This window comes from Hippopotamus amphibius, chromosome 3 (assembly GCF_030028045.1).
Source record: "Hippopotamus amphibius kiboko isolate mHipAmp2 chromosome 3, mHipAmp2.hap2, whole genome shotgun sequence".
Classification (NCBI taxonomy): domain Eukaryota; kingdom Metazoa; phylum Chordata; class Mammalia; order Artiodactyla; family Hippopotamidae; genus Hippopotamus; species Hippopotamus amphibius.
The window spans coordinates 21665233-21684970 of NC_080188.1; the positions used below are offsets into that span (position 1 = coordinate 21665233).

Genomic DNA, 19738 nt, shown 5'->3' on the forward strand with positions numbered 1-19738 from the left:
ACTACATCTACTAGAGTACACCTCTATGTATTTCTTCTCCAGTAACAAAATAAAAATCAATGCATACCTTTTCCCAGTGCACAATTTCCCAAGCACCATTTCTCAAAACTGGAAAGAGAAAAGGTGACAGTTTTTAGAACATTTTTACTATTTATCAAAAGCCTACTTCTGATGAAAATTTTAAATGAATAGCTTCAAATTCATTAACTGGTAACGATTTTTACAGGTTTAAAAACTAAGACAGCAAAGATACATAAAATTATACAAAGAAACAACCAGTGTACACTTTAGATCCCACAATAAAATGTCACTAACACGGTAATCTCACTGGCATTGCCAAGGGCTTTCTTCAGCACAAAGAGGAATTACAGGGCTTGGTTGGAGAAGAAAGCCACAAAAATGCTTGACAAAGGGAGTGACAAGCTTCAAAAAATTTCAGAAGCCATAACAGTAGCAATGTTTAAAAAAAAAAAAAGATCTACAAGCAGAGAAGGAATGAATTTCAAACTGGGTAGTAAAAATTTAACACATAAACCAGTAGATAAAAAAAATATGTACTTTTAGCTTTTAAAATAATGCAAAACAGCAAATGTATCTATATTTGTTTTACTGAGAAGAAATAGAAGAAGAGGCTACAATTAAATTATGATTGAGGGGTTGACATTTCTCAGTGTTTTATTACTGCTTTGCAACAGTGAAGTCACTCAATATACCTTTCTTTTATTCCTACAGTGTGTCTGTGGCATCACCTGAATATGCCAATAGACACTAATAGATAAAACAGAAAAGAGAATAATGTGAAGCAGCTAGCTCATCATGTAGTACTTAAGAAAAGGAATAAGTCAAGGTCAGTCAACAAATTATCCTCACAGTAAATTCCAAGAGGGAATCCATGTGCTTTGTTTAACACACTATTCTCTGGAAACAGTAATGGTACCTGGCACAAAGTAGCTATTGGGTAAATATCTGCAAGATGAATGATTTAAAGGCATAAAAACATTAGGTTCAGTTTCTTTTGATGTTAGAAGAGACGAAGGCTGAACCCTCTTAAGTAAATCGCGATGCTGATAATCCCCAAAACATGCAATAGCAAATCTAACACTAATTACATACCAACAGGGCTGGAAACCAGTGTTACAATATAAATTATTTCAAATATAATCTCTTTGTGTTCCAAAATCCCCTGAAGGCAGGGGCTATGTCTTATTCGTTTCTTTATCTTTAGCACTTCACAGCACTCCTGGCATGTAAGATACTCCAGTGTTAGTTAAATAGATGAATACATGCAAGGAATATCTTGCAGTGAATTTTGGTGAATCAACTTTATTAATTTAAATAATAATTCCAAGATGAAGAGCTAACACTAAAGTATTTTCAGTAACTATATGACTAAGTTAAAGTTCCAATTTTTATAGTATTCATATAGTTAGGGGTGAAGGATCTGGGCCCCAGGCATCTAAAACTGATTCCTATATTCTAATACACGAAACTCTGATACCTGTGGAGTTCACCCAAACTGATGCCAGGAGTAAAACTGCTCCTGGATGTTGCTCCTGCAGTACAAGGGGTTCAGAGCGTGATGCTTAAGAGTAAAAAAAGCCCTTGATTTAGATGCTGTCTCCATCACTGTCAAGTAGCATCTTCCTCAAAATTAGTTGTTACAAAGAATGAAGAACAAATGAGAGCATTTTGCCTTTTAATCACTTAACCCAGTGGCTACAATATTAAGTACTCAGCAAGGAGTGCTGGCAAAGTGCTGCTCACATCTGCATAACTGAATGATGGGGCTAAGATCTGCATAAATTTAAATTAGGAAAAAAAATCCTGTTCAATAGTATCTAGAGCTCTTTATTGCCGTTTGTTTTCTTTTAATCCCAAGTAAACATTCCCCCAATGCAACACTTGGGTTTTTAAAAATCAGTGTCCAATATTTCTCAAATCAAGAGGTTTGACAGGAAAATGAAGACTTCAGGTTTATCTGGGAAGCTCGGTCAATTCCTGCACTGTGATGTGTGGCTGAGGCAGCAGTGGCCACCGCTTTTCATGGGCCTCACCACTCCATCACCACGCTTGTTTGTGGTTTCCTGCTGCTCATACACAGCCTACTTCCCTTATTCAGGACACCTGCCTGACTCACACTCATGAGGTTTTCCTTCGTTAACTGAGGTATAACTTACAACAAAATGTATAGACCTTACGTATTCTGTTCAACAAGTTTTTTAAAAACTGCAAATACTGTGAAGTCACTGCTCAGAACAAGATACAGAACTCCAGGAAGACTCCTCATACCCCTTTACTGTCCATCATCCCATCCCCAGAGACAAATATATTCACCATAGGTTTTGCATGTTATATGCACTGAATCATACAGTAGTTTTGTATTGAGGTTTCAATCAACATATCTGAGATTCTGTTAAAAAAAAATGTTTCTTTCCTCCATAAACTGACATGGTACCATGGTGGATCAATTTCTGGATTCTGTATTTATTCCATTGATCAATTTACACATTTTCACACCAATACATACCACCTTGATCACTGTAACTTTATGGTAAGTCTTGAAATTAGGTAGTCTTCCCACATTGTTCTTTTTCAATGTTGTTTGGGCTATTTTGAATTATTTGCATTTCCATATAAATTTTAGAATTGAATTGTCAAACCCTCCTGGGACTTTGACTTGGGGCTTGAGTGTTTCAATTCATGGACAAGCTACACTTTTCCATTTATTTATGTCTTCATATGTTATCTCCAATATATTTTTGTAGTCTACAGTGATGGGTCTTTAGATTTATATCGTGATATTTGTTGACTTTTTTCTTATAAGGTTTCCTTTTTACTCCATTTTCCAATTAGTCACTGGTAGTATATAGAAATGCATTAAACTTTTGTACCATAACCCTGTCATCATGTAATTCTGTAAAATTCACTTAGTTCCAGTAGGGTTTTTTTTTTTTTTTTGTAGCAATACTTTCTAAGAAACTTAATTTCAGCTTGTTCACAATGCTATATTATGATCTTTGGCAGTTTTATTATGCTCATATGCCTCACAGTTCATCCATTTGTAACCTTTCCTGCTCTTCTGCAAAAACAAAAACAAAACTCTGGAAATTGCAAATGATTTTTACTACTAAAAATATTCTGTTGATTTTGTCATCTAAGCATATCGAATTCTGCCACGTTTTATCTCCTCCACCATCACCAACACCAGCACCTCCACTTCAAGCAACCATCATCTCCCACCTGGAGGTCTGAATTAGCCTCACTGCTAATTTTGTGCATTCACTCTTGATCTCTTTCAAACTTAGTATCTACAGTATAGCTGTAAAGACAAAGTGCAATGATTTTATATACATTACAATTATGGATTACTATGCATCATTTCATATATCCTTTTATACCTACATACAAGTACAAGATTCGATCACTCCTTGCTTAAAACTCTTTCACTGGCTTCCCTGGCTCATAAAATAAGTCCAAACGCCTAGAAGCCCTCAGATGAAGCAGCACCTGGCTATTCTCCATCACCACCTCTGACCACACGGTCTGACCCTTCTCTGGACCCGCAACGTGCTCTTTCTTGCCTCAAACCCTTTGCACATGTTTCCACGACCGGAACACTCTTTCCCTCCATCCTCACCTAGATCTCAGCTTTAACACCACTTTCTCAGGGGACATTTTTTTTTTTTGACACCTACACCTTTACCACTACCTTCAAGTCTAAATGAGTTTCCTGCACTTCTCCTTCAGAGCACCTATGACAGTTTTACTACACATTTAGTTGAGAGACGATTTATGTAAGGCTTGCTCCTTCCCCAGACTCCAAGATCTGTGACCACAGGAGTATTCTCTATTCTGTTCTCCGCTGCATTCCCAGTACTTCCATGCAGCAGCACAAAGGTGCTCAGTCAATACTTGCTGGATGGAAAGTGGATCCACTGATGTTCCCATGTGTTTGGGACCATATAAAGCCATAGTAGTAGTTATAAAGATTTACTAAAGATACAATCCTGTTCCCTAACAGAGCTCATGTTAAAAACAACATACACACCATGTTTAAAAAATAGCTATAGAGGAAAACGCTTTGGCATTTCCTCAAAAAGTTAAGCACAGAGCTATCATGAGATACAGAAGTTCCACAGCTAAGTGTACATCAAAGAGAACTGAAAACACACGTTCACACAAAAACTTGTGCACAAAGGTTCACTGTATCACTGTTCATAATAGCCAGAAAGTGGAAACAACCCAAATGTCCATCCACCAATGAATGGTTAAACAATAGGGGTATAGCCACACAATGGACTATTATTCCGTCACAAAAAAAGGAATAAAATGCTGATACATGTGACAACATGGGTGACTCTTGAAGATAAGCCAGACACAAAAGGCTTCCTGTTGTATGATCCCTTTATATAAAATGCCAAGAACAGACAAATCCATAGAGACAGAATGTAGATCAGTGGTTGTCAGGGGCTCACAGGAGAGGGCAATGGAGACTGACTGCGTATATGTCTGGGTTTTCTTGTGGGGGTGATGAAAATATTCTGGACTCAGATAGTGATGATGGGTTCATAATGCTGTGAATATCCTAAAAAACTCTGAACTGTAAACTTGAAAATAATGAATTTTACGGTATGTCAATTGTAACTAAAAAACACGTTACTTAAAATGATGTCAATGAACTATTATAGTAAACATTTGCTTAAAATAGCCTCCTCAGTTTCATACGTTCCCCAGCTGTTTCCAATGGGAGCAGCTGGAAATGGTTATGCAGCCATTAGATGCACTCATGTCCCTGTGTGTTTGGGACACGAACGTCCTCTGATATCAGCGATGGGCCACTCCTTCCAGCTCTGTAGCCTAGACTAGCCCGCCTCGCAAGGCTGCCACGTGGAAGAGACTGGTCAGTTCACATCTACAAATATCCCTGAACCACTCCACTGGGTTCCCCTTACAGGAAGGAAGTGTCACAACAGGCTTCCCAAACTCAGCCAGCCAGCCCATGCAAGGGGGTGTGCTACACCAGGGAGGCTGGAAGCCTGGACGTTATCATGGAAACCTGGAAAACCATGTGAATCTGCTTCACTTCTCCACCCTCCCCACCTGCTCACTCCCCTGAACCTTGCTCAGCTCCTTTCCCTATGCACATTTGAACCTGAACCAGGTTAGGTCCCTTCCCCTAACCTGACCCTTCTGCTCTGCCCTCCCTCTATAAACTAGGCTGTCCTTCTATCATCTCTTAGGGGATGCCTGTCTCCACTCAAGTAGTACATCCTCTAACTCTCTTCTCCCCTATTCTCCGTCCAAACATTTCCTCTCCATTCATCACTGAAGACACACGCTGGGCACTATGCCTCACTGCAAAAACTGGTATGTCTAAGAAACTTTTAAATACATATTCAGTGAACAATGCTTTCCATCAAACTACAGAAGTAATGTATTATTGTCCAAGCCAATTGAAGTTATATAAAGGAAAATCTGAGATTCTTTCTCTCACATCACTTTCTCAAGGTAAGGAATGCTAACGGATGCATCCTCACATACTTCTCTCTAGACAAGCGTGCACATATGCATGTTTGTTTTATTTCTTTTTAAAAATTGATTTCTCAGCAACCTGGTTTTCCACTTAACATATACTTTCAGGACAAATCATAGAGACAACTCGTTTTTTGAAAAATAATCCCTTGTATGGATGTATCCATTACAAATGGGTCAGATAACTGAACAGACTCACAAGACTCCACAGGGAATATTCAAGAAAAGTTTTCATCAAACTAGAGGATATGGTACAGCAGGAAAGTAAAAGCCCGGCAAGCATCAGAGGCCTGAGAAACTCCCAGGCACAACCCTCCAGGCCTCTCATTCACCTAGGACGTGGATTTTGAACCTCCATGATATGCACGATAAATCTTAATTTCAGGGAAACCTGGGAAAATGTTTCCAGGGGATCTTTTTATCACCCCTAGTCAATTAGACAAGCCAGACTATGTTACAGGTTAAACCAGGTAAGCTATCAATCTACATACATCCTTAAACTAAGCAGAGAAGCCTAATTTTGGGTGCTCCAAGGGAGTTTCAAACCCTATACAGCACATTAATTCACCAGCTAGTCCATTTTGTCCTTCTCTTGGCCAAGGTTCAGCATCACAGTTCCACATGTCCCTGAGATCAGCACAGAGCTATTCCAGTCCAGCCGTGAAACAACTCTGTTTTACACAACAGCTATATCATAAGGTATTCAAATATCCTCTCTCAATGGAAATTGTGACTTCTATTTTTTTCTACCACCTCAAGCAACACTGAAATATATTTACATAACTGTACTCTATAGGAGAGGAGTCCCAAAGAAGCCTTGCTGGCTCTAGGGTATTTGTGTTTGTACTTTTATCAGATACAATCAGACTACTTCCCTACTGCAGTCCACACTGTCACTAGCAATATATAAAGTTCCACTGACTATAAACTTAGACAAGCACAAGTTATTATCAGTCATTTGAATTTTGTCAATCTGATGGATAGTTGGTACTTATTCTGAACTCTCCAATGGCCTGGATTAACCCAAGTGTAAATTACATTTACGTCCTACACTGAGTTAGAATTCTAACAGTAGCATATCTTTGGCTGTAGTACAGAACCTTGCCACTCAACAGGTGGTCCAGAGACCTGCAGCATCAACATCACCTGGAGGCTTCTTAGAACTGAAGATGTTTCTATCTCGTCTCCCTTCCATCCCCAATTTCATTTGTTCTTGACACACAAAACCGGAACACAGAAATAAAGGCTCGAAGTGCACAGCTTCTTCAAACTTGAGGCTAGACCCATCTTAGGACATAAAGAACAATACAGAATTCTGGTGAAGTTAAAAATCAGCTCACGACATATAAAAGGTTTCTGTACAAATCAAGGCTTGAATACTGGCAACAGATAAAAGTTAGTCACACGTCATTGTTGTCTTTACTTCTGAACTGGTTCCTAAACATCCAACTACAGAACAATTAAAATAAACCATATCACATGGTATTATGCTGGTGACTGAAATAGAAACCTAGTTATTTTTAATCACTGACCTCCTTTAACCCGGCTCTAACCAGGTTTAGAGGAAGCAAGAAATGATGCTGGGTCCTTTGCTGAGCTATTAGCTTTCTTGGGCCAAAAGTACACTTACTTCACAACTCTAGAGAAGGTGATCAGTGATGCCTGGTGAAGGGGACTGAGAACAAGCTAGGACAGAATTATGCCAATGGCCTGTCTTATGATGCTTTAACAGCTCATTCTTTTAAATGCAAATCTCCTCCACCTCTCAGCAGTTCCCTAAATGCACCTGCTATAATTTCCACATGGGCTAATTAGTCTGACAGCATGCATGAGAGTGCGCAGATTTTAAACAAATACCTCAAATGTCACCTGTTCTTACTGAACAGGATGCTACTTAACAGCTTTGTTGTAATGGATTTTCTTTTTCTGAAATGAAAACATTCTGTTAGAGTCCCTCGGGAATTCCCTCATCAAAGGCTCTAGAGAAACTGTCAGTCTCTCAGGACTCAATCAAATGTTGTACAGGTGCTGGCTCAGAGTCTCACACTGGCTTCTCTGAGAGAAGCCATCACCACAGTGATCTAACTGGTCTCCCATCAGGGCTGTTACAGAAAGAGTCACTGGGGTGCTGTGAGGTGCCATTCCTAGGCAATCAAGACATGTTTTGAAATAGGTAACTCAAGGCAAGTTATCCAAAAGGACGATGGGCACTAGAGTTGTCACAGAAGATGGAGAAATCACAGCAAAGGCAGCATGCTGCAGTCTCTAAGTGGGAGTAAGCACTGAAGAGGGGCTTTAGTGCATTGAGAAGGCTAAGAGTACCGCTAAGACTACAGTTTTGAACTGGGCAGAGAAGGAAGACAAGCATGCCCATATTAAAGCGTCAATTCACTCACCACGTAGACCCTTACAAAGGCAACTTTAAGGCAAAAAACCTCTTGTGGCACAAACTGACATTGCACAAAAGTCTCCTTCGTGAATTTACCTATAAAGGTCAAATTAAGCAACAATCTGCCTGGGGTCTACTGACACAAAAGACAAAGGGAACTTCCTGATTTTCACTCTCATCCGTATTCTCTACAGAGATTTTCAATGAACTGATACCGCTTCTATCAACTTGCTTATAAAATTCTTAACAATAGTCCTCACTAGCTGCATCAGCATCACTGAGAATTTCTTTAGAATGAAATTCTGGGGTCCCGCGTGAAGTCTACAGAAACTCTAGGGGTGAGTTGCAGCAAGGTGTTTAAGAACCAATGACTTATTTTAAAAAAAATATGGCTGAGATGATGTGATTAGAGCACAAGGGGCAGCAACCTCCTTTGCTCAAGATGTTCCCCCAATCCTGCTCAGATTCACGAATCACTTGCTTTTTCCTTTACGTAACTGAGAAACTCCTTGAAAATTTTTCTTTCAAATCTCCTTCCATAGCCTCACCAGTCATTCCACCTTTCCCTGCAGCCAGGCTTCCGTTCTCCCAGCCGCACAACCGCTCTCCAGTTTAGAAATGGAACTCCAGTTGAGAACTGTGACTTTTTACTTTTTATTTTTTTTTTGTAAAAGCAGGTACAAAGTTTATTATTAGAGACACAGCACAACAACAGATGGGAGAGCGCACAGAGAAACAGTTTAGTTAAGACAGAAGCTAGGCAGAGATGCACACCTGGTGAGAAAGGGTGTGGGCGTCCTCCCTTATAAGGAGGAGCACACGAAAGAGGCAGTTAAATCATTTATATAGGACAGTTCTTCTGGGTCTTTGTTCACCTTTGGCCAATTATCTGGTTTCTTTCTCCATACCTGCCCTGCCCTAGGACACTCCCCATCATGCGTGTGCAATATTTTTCCAAGATGGATTTCAGCCCACAGGCCTATATGCAGGACTTAGCATCAGTATTAAGGGGTGGTGTCCCTGCCTTTTTGAACCCCAAGGAGCCCTTCTGTGCATGTGTCGTGTCTCCCTCGCCCCAAGGATGGGGAGTGTATGACATCTTGATCTCTTAACAGGGTTTAGCCCCACTCTGAAGAACTGTGACTTTTTAAAAATTGAAGTATATTTGATTTACAATATTGCATTAGTTTCAGATGTACAGCATGGTGATTCCATTTTTTACAGATTTTATTCCATGATAGATTATTATAAGATATTGACCATAATTCCCTGCGCCATACGGTAAATTCTTGTTGCTGATCTATTTTACACCTTCTTAACTGCTGGATTTAGGGGGTATCACAGTCCCGGTTCTCGCTTAATCAGCAGCATTTGGTGTTTGATGGGGTTGCCCCTCCTTTGCCAAGTCCAGTCGGATCTGTCCACTGCGTATTTTCCTTTGCCTTCTCATTGTCAGCACCCTATTCCCCTTCCCCAATTAATCAAAAGTCAGTCTCCCTTTGTGCCTCACCTCACCCCTCCTCAGAGAGCTGTCACATTCTTTGTTCAAAAGTACAGCTGGTAAACCTTAAATATATGAAAAAAAAAAAAAAAAAAGTACAGCTGGGAACTTAGCCATACTCTTCAGTAATTCTCTCCAAGTTCTTCACCATGGTTTTCAAAAGCCTCCATATTATGGACCCTAACTTGCCTTCCCACCCTGTCCCCACTGCTCCCTGCCATGTATCCTATGCTGTAGCCAAAACGGACTACATCCAGCCCCCCGTATCCACGGGCTCCGCATCCGCCACTCACCATGCCATCTTGTATAAGGGACTTGAGCATCGGATTTTGGTATCTGCTGGGTGGGGGTTGGGGAGGGCGGGCGGCGGGTACTAGACCCAATCCCCCATGGGTACCGAGGGACGACTGTACTTGCTATTCCCAGAACATACCTCACACCTTCCCATTTCCTCCTGGATCATCCCTGCAGCAACCCCAACAGCTCTGCTTACTGAAAGCCCACTCGTCTTCACAAACCTTGCATGTGACACTTCTGAATCCCCACCTCTCTCATTTGGCCCTTATTAGTTTTTCTATCTTGTATCATAGTATCAGCGAGCATCTTATCCTCCCTACCAGATTCTACTTCCCTGTAGAGCAAGCATGAAGCCTGGTTTCTTTCTGCATATTCCCCACTGGGTCTTACATAAGGTAGATGTTCAGTAAGACTTACTGAAGTGAAATAATAAATGTTCTAACTTGGAATCACACCTGTTTTTCTCCTTTCACTTTATCTGTGGCCCTCAATTTCTTCAGTGGGTTTGTTTCCTGGTGTGCAACTTTTATTTATGGGAAAAGTGAAAGACAATCTGGGGTTGTACTTCCCCACAAATAAATACCTCCTCTTCATCCAGAGGTATTGCTGAACATACCAGTTTATAAAATCCTACGATTTTCAAATTTTAACTTGAAGATATTAACAATCTTAGAGGTGTCTGAAAACATTCTTTAGCACATATGTGCTTAATTTTTAAGTCCTATTTTTAAGCTCATGGAAACAATACTTTCTAAAAACTATTTATATGTAAGTGATGTATACATGGCAGAGTATAGGTCCAGGCTTAGGGATGGATCAGATGTGCAGATATCTCCAGGGAGACCAAAAAAGCTGCACAGTGGCTTTTTCAATAAGCCAGGAAAGTGGTGCTATTTTAAGTTCCTTAGCACGAAATGAACACAACCAGATGGATTCAGCCTTGTTAGTAGGTCATTTCAGGCTTAACAACCTAAAACAAATTCAACCCACACCAACTCAACATCTTTTTTATAAAGGACTTTAAAGGTGAAATAGCTTGCAGTCAGATATAAGCAGCTACGTGCCCTGCACGGAAGTAGCTTTTTTAGGGGTTATCAGTGGCCACTAGCTCAACTCACTTCTGAAAAGGCTGATGTAGCTCTGGGAAAGGACGAATCAGGCACAGATGAGATCTATTATTTTTAGCTATGAGCTTAGTGAAGAAGAATTTCATGTTGTCTTTTTCTAAATTAAATTAAAACAGAGCAAAACTGCTTTATTAAAACTTATTCTAATCTAACACCTACTAATAAAACAAGGTATGAAACAATCTAACGGGGGTAATGTGGCCCTCATTCAACGGCAGCACCCAGTCGGGTGACTGATGGGCTGCCAGATGTCCCAGGTGTCTCCCAGACATTCTCACCTACAGAATGTATGTACACCATCCTTCAGGGAATATATCCAAACCTGGGATTTTAAAACAGCAAATCTACTTCATAAAGAAGTATCTCTAAATTTAATTTTTTAGATCTCAAATATCTTTCTTAGTCTGCACCTGAACCCCATCCCTTCCCAGGCCTCCATGTTGTGATTTTATATGAAACTGTCATTCCCACTATAAAACTCCTAGAGGACAACATAGGCAGAACACTCTATGACATCCATCAAAGCAACATCCTTTTGGACCCACCTCCTAGAATCAGGGAAATAAAATCAAGAATAAACAAATGGGACCTCATGAAACTTAAAAGCTTTTGCACAGCGAAAGAAACCATAAACAAGACAAGAAGGCAACCCTCAGAATGGGAGAAAATACTTGCCAATGAAGCAACGGACAAAGGACTAATCTCCAAAATATACAAGCAGCTCATGCAGCTTAATACCAAAAAAGCAAATAACCCAATCCACAAATGGGCGGAAGACCTAAATAGACATTTCTCCAAAGAAGACATACAGATGGCCAACACACACATGAAAAGATGCTCAACATCACTAATCATCAGAGAAATGCAAGTCAAAGCCACAATGAGGCATCACCTCACACCAGTCAGAATGGCCATCATCACAAAGTCTGGAAACCACAAATGTTGGAGAGGGTGTGGAGAAAAGGGAACTCTCCTGCACTGTTGGTGGGAATGTAAGTTGGTACAGCCACTATGGAAAACAGTTTGGAGCTTCCTTAAAAAACTAAAAATAGAACTACCATATGACCCAGTAATCCCACTCCTGGGCATACACCCAGAGAAAACCATAATCCAAAAAGAAACATGTACCGTAATGTTTATTGCAGCACTATTTACAATAGCCAGGACATGGAAGCAACCTAAATGCCCATCAACAAATGAATGGATAAAGAATATGTGGCATATATATACAATGGAATATCACTCAGCTATAAAAAGGAATGAAATGGAGCTATATGTAATGAGGTGGATAGACCTAGAGTCTGCCATACAGAGTGAAGTAAGCCAAAAAGAGAAAAACAAATATTGTATGCTAACTCATATATACAGAATCTAAAAAAAAAAAAAAAATGGTACTGATGAACCCAGTGACAAGACAAGAATAAGGATGCAAATGCAGAGAATGGATTGGAGGACACGAGGTTGGGGGGGCGGGGGATGAAGGGGAAGCTGCGACGAAGTGAGAGAGTAGCATAGACATATATACACTACCAATTGTAAAATAGATCGCCAGTGGGAAGTTGCTGTATAACAAAGGGAGATCAACTCGATGATGGGTGATGCCTTAGAGGGCTGGGATGGGGAGGGTTGGGGGGAGTCGCGGGAGGGAGGGAATATGGGGATATGTGTATAAATACAGCTGATTCACTTTGGTGTACCTCAAAAACTGGTACAAGAGTGTAAAGCAATTATATTCCAATAAAGAGCTTAAAAAAAAAAAAAGAAAAAGAAACTGTCATTCCACTTGAAATACTGGCATGCTAGCCACAGTAGTTTTCCACAAAAAATAGAAGTGTATGTTTACAGTTTAAAAAGAGAACTAGCTTAGTCACCTAGTCTCTTCTTGCCACCATATCTGTCCTGAAGCATCTATACAGAGAGGGGTTCATTCACTCACATGAAGCACCTGCTAGGGACGGGCCCCTGGGCTAGAGCTGTGGGGTCACAAAGATGCGGAAGACCTGCCCTCTACAGAGTCCAGAGTTTAACCCCTGATCAAGTTCATTAATTGGTGAAAATGAGGCATCAGACAGGTACCAGTCCACAGCTAAATGGCTGAAAATGTTGTAAGTGAAATCACGAATTTGTATTTCTGAAGTCACTAGGGAATGACAGAGGAGAAAGTCACTCTTTAGTGCCTCAACACAGAAGGAGAACGTTCATTTTGCTAAGAAGATAGAAGGATTAATATTTGAATCTGAGGGAAAGATGTCCTCTTATATATTACATGGTTTTGGTAAACATTTAGAAAATGAAATTTAAGTACTAAATGACAGTCATAAATTAATTATCTGTCAAAAATAACCCCCTCCCCACCCCTATACCAGTTCCTGCCTTAACTCAGGAAAGCAAACTGAATTTCAGTCTGGCCTAGTAACAGGTGGCTTTCATACAAAGTATCAATAAATTGAGTTATCTGACAGCAAATAGTATACTACTCAAACATTTCTGTTATCTCCTATCAGCTACAAAATCAAAAAGGCGACCAAATACTCTAACTAGGAAAAGAAAAAAAAAACAATACGATTCTCTTAGCAAACAATCAAGTATCAAACTAAAGGCCATAATTTCTTTTTTTTCTACGAACTTTTACTGAGATATAATTGACATACAATAAACTGCATATATTTAAAGTGTACAATTTGATATTTTTACTTATTTGTAATGCATATATGGAATCCCAGTCTTCCAAGTCATCCCACCCAAATGGCCATAATTTCTTGAACATGGGCTTTCCAAGTATTCTGACTTAAAATGATTTTTATAAAGTCTTAATATTTCATTTTTGGCATGAGTTTTACATACTATAGAAGGCTTTCCTCTCACTGTATAACCACAGAGCTAACCCTGTTAATCCAGAATGAATTGGTGAACCAAGAATGATAGCCAAGGAAGTATTTTCTTCGAATCTGAGGCAAAAGGGAGTACTTCTGGAAGTAGGCAAGTACCTGGAAAATCAGAGAACCCATCAGTACAGGGTGTGGGAGCTTAAATCCCAGCTATGATGGCTACTCTTCAACCAAACAATGTTGACTTCTGGGGCCAAGACTTGAAAATAAGTAACTACTAGTCCCTGAGGATAGGAGCCCTCTGCCATAAGACACATTACCCACTGGAAAAAATAGTTACATACTTTTGGTTCAGAAGCTGTTACTGAACGTTCTGAGCAACACGGCAACAGATGCAAAAACTGCACATTGCCACGAATACCAGCACCTCAAACATTTGTCTTTTCTTCCCTCCTTTCAATACCTACGGCTGTCCCTTCCCACCTAAACTCCTGGAGTTGCTTAGTCCTCAGGCTTCCAATAGCCCCCTAGTCCGTGTCATTCTGCTCTCCAGCTTTCATCTGAATATTTATCGTGCCTCTTTTTGGCTCGTAAACCTTCAACAGCTCCTCAGCATGCATAGGAAAAGTGGGAATCTGCTGGCATGGCGTTCGAGGCCCTGTGAAATCTGACCACGGCCTACCTTTCTGATCACGTCTGTGCTTCCCTTTGCCACGAATGCCCTTTCTCCATCTGGCACTCTAGCGGTGGTTCCACAAAGCGATCCAACAGCCGTCTTCACCTCTGCTCAGGAAAACCTCTCTTCCTCCTTCCTTACTCAGTACACAGGCAATGGCTTGCCTAGGTGCCTCTGCTCATCCCACACTTTTCCCCAAATTCAAGATCTAGCTCAAGTTACCCCACGATTCTCTCTCTTGCTTTTGAATTCATAGAGCACTTGACACAGGAACCACCATCTACCACAAAAATCTAGACATGGAGATCACGTAATTCAAACCCTTCATTTTCCACACAAGATCATTTTTCACCTTTATAGAGTTCCCATCTTATACTTTTTCATATGTCCCATAATAAATATAATCTTAGTAAAAATTCAGTTAATTTATTAGGTGACACTTTAATAAGTGTACCTTCTTCAAATGCATCAAAGATCAGCAGATAATTCTTTGGGTAGAAGATGGTGAGAAGAGAAGCAGGGCATTTTGCAGAGTCCCATAAAAACCACAGCCCTATGAAAACACTGTTTTTAATGACCAGCCCTGACCTGGCTGATCCTCATCACATCAGGGAACTTCAGAGAGAAATGACATTCCTAGATGGGGTAAGATGTCTGTTTCACATGTTCCTGGGTATTTTTGTTTTTTATTTTATTTTATTTTAAGAACATTTATTGAGATCCAGTTAGCATACAATAAACTGCATATACTCAGAGTGTACAATTTGGTATCCCAATCTCCCAGTTCATTCCCTCCCAACCCTCCCCACTTTCCCCACTTGGTGTCCACATGTTTCTTCTCTACACCTGTGTCTCTATTTCTGCCTTGCAAACTGGTTGATTTGTACCATTTTTCTATAGTCCACATATATGTGTTGATATACAATATTTTTCTCTTTCTGACTCACTTCACTCTGTATGACAGTCTCTAGGTCCATCCATGTCTCTACAAATGTCCCAGTTTCATTGCTTTTTACAGCTGAGTAATATTCCAATGTATATATGTACCACATCTTTTTAATTGAGAGCACAATGGTCTATTTGCTTGTGTTGAAGGTCATTTGGGTTTCAATTCCATCAAAATGAGACCCATAACAGTAGAGCCATGTCAACATGCCCTGTGCTTCCTAGAAGCTGGCTTAGTTCTGTTTTATTTATTTCTGGAGCATATATCATCTGCAAGTACAGGATTACTCAAAGTGCTTCCAATCTGCCTTTTACCCAAGTAACATCACATCTGATCATTTTCTATAAATCTTATCTAGAGTAACATCTATAGATCTCTCTCTCTGTCTCTCTCTCACACTCACACACACACACACACACATACACACACAAAGACATTTTGTAGCATTTCACACTGTCAAAACAACTGCAGATTTTATGGACAGCACTTGTGAGTACATTGCTATAAGGCAATTAAATGTATTAAAAATGTTACTTTTCAAAAGTATTACCCCTGTAAATCACTCTAATGTGAATTTAAGTGTCATGCTAATAAGCACTACAAAGCAAGAATCTACCCTGGAACAAAAACTTAAGAGCTACACAGTGTTCTCAGTTGAATTATATTTAATTGAAGTGATTTGTATATATTACTATATTTGACAGATAGGAGAAACAAAATGTAAAATTCCTACCTTGTGTCTGTTTCTTGTTCACTGCATTATCAGCTTTATGTCGTTTCTAAAGTTTAAAAGCAAAAACAAAAACTGTGAAAAAGTGGATGAGATTAGCAAAACAAAATAGCACCTATAACAAAAGAAGTTTTTTTTTTTTTTTTGGCACACGGGCTTAGTTGCTCCGCGGCATGTGGGATCTTCCTGGAGCTGGGATCGAACCCATGACCTCTGCATTGGCAGGCAGATTCTTAACCACTGCGCCACCTAGGAAGCCCCAAAAGAAGTTTTTAAAACATGCTTCTCAAGGCTTTTGTCCTTTCACAGCCATATCAATTTTATAAGTATGCTCAGGGTGTGTGAGGGAAACAATCAGGGTATGCAGGAATTTTTTTTTTTAAGAACTTTTATTGAGATACAGTTAACATGCAATAAACTGCATATATTTGGAGTGTACAATTTGGTATTTTTTTTTTCTTATTAGTAATGTATATATGGCAATCCCAATCTGGTATGCAGGAATTTTAAAATTGAAAGTGCATAGCATCTTTATATGCTACTCCTGTTCTGGGAGTACAGGGGTGTGCTCCTCAGCAGGATCTCACATTATGATACAGGTAAGATTAAAGTTTTAATGTACTAGAAAAGATGGAGCTGAAAAGCTGATTTAGACTTTTATTTAAATAACTTACTTAAAAAAGAAGATTGCCCAAGAGAATTATCTATTATAACTACCATTTAATAATGGTACTGAAACATTTTCAGTTTCTTATGAAATTCATTATCTAACTAGGCTGAGTATATCCTCTATAATTTAATGACATGCCGATGTCTGTCAATGACAGGAACCAAATACATCCACTGTTTGCACAAAGCTGCTTCTACCCACTGCTCCCCAACAGCCCCCTCCCCCACCACCATAAGTCACTGAGTCTCATTTTCCTCCCTCCCAAAGCATGAAAAAATTAAACAGTAAACAAATGAGTTAGTCTAAGTCTCGGTGGATGAGTTTGAAGAGCTACAGAATATAAGATTTCAGAGCAGTAAGAAGGAGAAAGGGAAGGTCAGAGGAAAGGCGAGAATTTGAGTGGCCAGGGGAGGCTATCTTCTCTACAGTTCAACTAGAGGTTTTCCATGGCTCCTGTCTATCCTTACAGCATCGAGTATAACACATCAGCCTCTGCTGACATTGCAGGAAAGTGCTAAGTGTAATTGACTCTGAGCTCAAAGATTCTATCATATAAAACCAACAGTCAGGTTGAGAGGCACAGACCTGACCCCAAGGTGGGTTGGCATGAATGTAAAACAAGCGATTTCCCTGTCTGAGAAGAAACATGGTTTTCCGAATCACAGGCACAGATGAAAACACTTTTCCAGAGAGAAGCCTGGGCTTTAGAGGAGCACTCCAAGACACAGCCGCGCTCATGAGGAGCGGCATAATAGCTGACAGTGTGAGCTCAGTTCATGCAAACAATCAGCCACTGAACTGCACAAAATGCAAACAGGGCATTCAGGACGCCTCTGTGGAAGGCTTGTTGAAAACGATGCTTGTCACATCCAAATGCAGGAACACACCGCAATTCTTTCTCATAATAAAACTCTCGCTAATAAAAGTGCAATAACGCAGACTTTTAACAGGCAAATTATTGCTTCCAAAAGTAAGCACATGATTTGCCAGCAAAGGTTCTTAAATAAATTTTTTAAGTTCTGTATCAGTGGGGAATATTTTATGACTGATAAAACTCTAAAATATTTACTCTTTTCTTTTTATTAATAAAGATCTTAAGAAAATTAGGAAGTAATCCAAAATAAATTTTGGTCCAAAATAACAGCCCAAGGCAAATTTAGATATTTGAAGGTAGTGCAAATATTTCCAAAATAATGCAAATCTATGATAGACAATGGTTAGACTTCCAACTGAAGGAGACAAATAAAAGCTAATTGATGAAATGCTCCACTTAAACTGGAAATTTAATCTTAGTGAAACTTAAGGAGATCCTGAACACTTCTTTCCATTTGCAGAGAATTCTTATACAGGAGCCTCTCTGCCCTCCACCTTCCCATCACAGCATAAACCAGGTTACTGGTCAAGAAACAACTGTGTTGAATATACATAAGGATCCAACCCAGATGGGTACATTCTAATCTTATCACACTGTATCCGAAAGAGATCCTTATTTCTTCTAAAACTAATAGTTCCAAAGAAATTAATACAGCTACTCTCTGAATTCAAATACCTCTACTGTCCTGTAATCAGAATTCATTTAAGATCACTCAGAGCTAGCGAATTAATATTATCAATATTTGATTGACAGTGATCCAATAAACTCTACTGTATAAATAGTGCCGTGAACTTTGTGGTTCTTAAGTATGCGGTGCTGACCACCCCTTCCTTCTGGAAACCCTCCCCACCCTGGGCATATCTTAAGACATCACTGCCCAGGTGTTCTACTGGCACCACGGCCCCTTCTTCTTTAGCTCTCTGAGGTGGATTTCCTCAAGCCGTACTCCCTGCCCTCTCCACTTCTCACTCTACAAGCTCTTAGCTCATTCATACTTGCAATTTCAATGATAACTGTTATCTAAATATATACCAGCCACGACTCTCATCTGAGCTCCAGACTGGTATATTCAGTTGCCTCCTTGACAGCTCCCTCTGGCAGTCTCAAAGGCATCTCACACTATGTTCAAAAGCCAATCAATCTCTGACTTTAACCTCCAAGACGAGGTACTTGTCTCAGACATGGAACCATATACCATCCACTTGCACAAACCACGGACTTGAGAGTCATACCTTCTCTCCCTTTCACTCCCTTCCAATGCATTTCTTCATTCAATAGATGTTAACAAAATACAGTGTCAGGCCCTGTTACTATTTCTTAAACAGAAATGACCAGAGATAAAAAAACTCTTGCTCTCATGGAACTTACATTCTAGTTGTTGGAGATAAAACATTAATAAAATAAGTAGGATATGTAGCATGTCACATGGTGATAAGTTGTGTCAATTTTACTCCTAAATATATATTGAATTCATTTTTCCCATGTTTCTTTACCTTAACAATACCACTTAGTCTAAGATACCTTTATGTTTTCATACCAACTATTACCAAAATCCTCTCTGTTTTCCTTGCAATCCATTTTCTGTATTTTAGTCAAGAAGATCTTTGAATGATGACCACACAGTTAACATTTATTCAGCAATAATTATATACTAAGCACAGCTCTAAGGACTTCAGTGCATCATTTCATTCTCATAACAGCTGGTGTGGCTACCTGAGTAATTGTCCTCTGTACTAGGCTGCAAGCTCCGTCAGAACTACTTTACTCACTGGCATGTTCCCAGGATTTGGTCTCTGAACACTGTAGACTTTAAGTAAGTATCTGTTCCATAATGAATAAAGTTTACCAGTGTTTAAGTTAACAAGTGTAGAGCAAAGAAAGCATGTTTTTAACTGTGAATATCATCAATTTAACAAACTACCTTGACTCTTACCAAATTATCTCGACTCTTAAGAATTGACATTTGACATGATGCAGCTTTTTTGTAAACTAAGAGTTCCCCAATGATTCTGTATTTTCAAATAAGCATATGTGTCATCGTTACTTACACACAAAAATAGGAAATCATAATATGTTAAGGATTCCAAAGCACTGACAGTTAACATGCACTGAGATGGTTACATCCTAGGTAATGCTGGAGGTAATTCTTACTGTTTTATTGTAAAAAT

At 39.5% G+C, this 19738-nt stretch overlaps 1 protein-coding gene across 4 annotated transcripts in view; it reads right to left on the reverse strand.

The window, feature by feature from the left end:
- The window catches only part of ATP8A1 (ATPase phospholipid transporting 8A1), a 220683-nt gene that overhangs the window by 166558 nt on the left and 34387 nt on the right, over positions 1–19738 (reverse strand). For all 4 annotated transcript variants that reach the window (XM_057729004.1, XM_057729006.1, XM_057729005.1 and 1 more), the window contains 2 exons: positions 16030–16075; positions 68–108 (listed from right to left, as the gene is read on the reverse strand). In XM_057729004.1, the coding sequence (XP_057584987.1) occupies positions 68–108; positions 16030–16075 (87 nt within the window). The remainder of the gene's footprint in view (positions 1–67; positions 109–16029; positions 16076–19738) is intronic.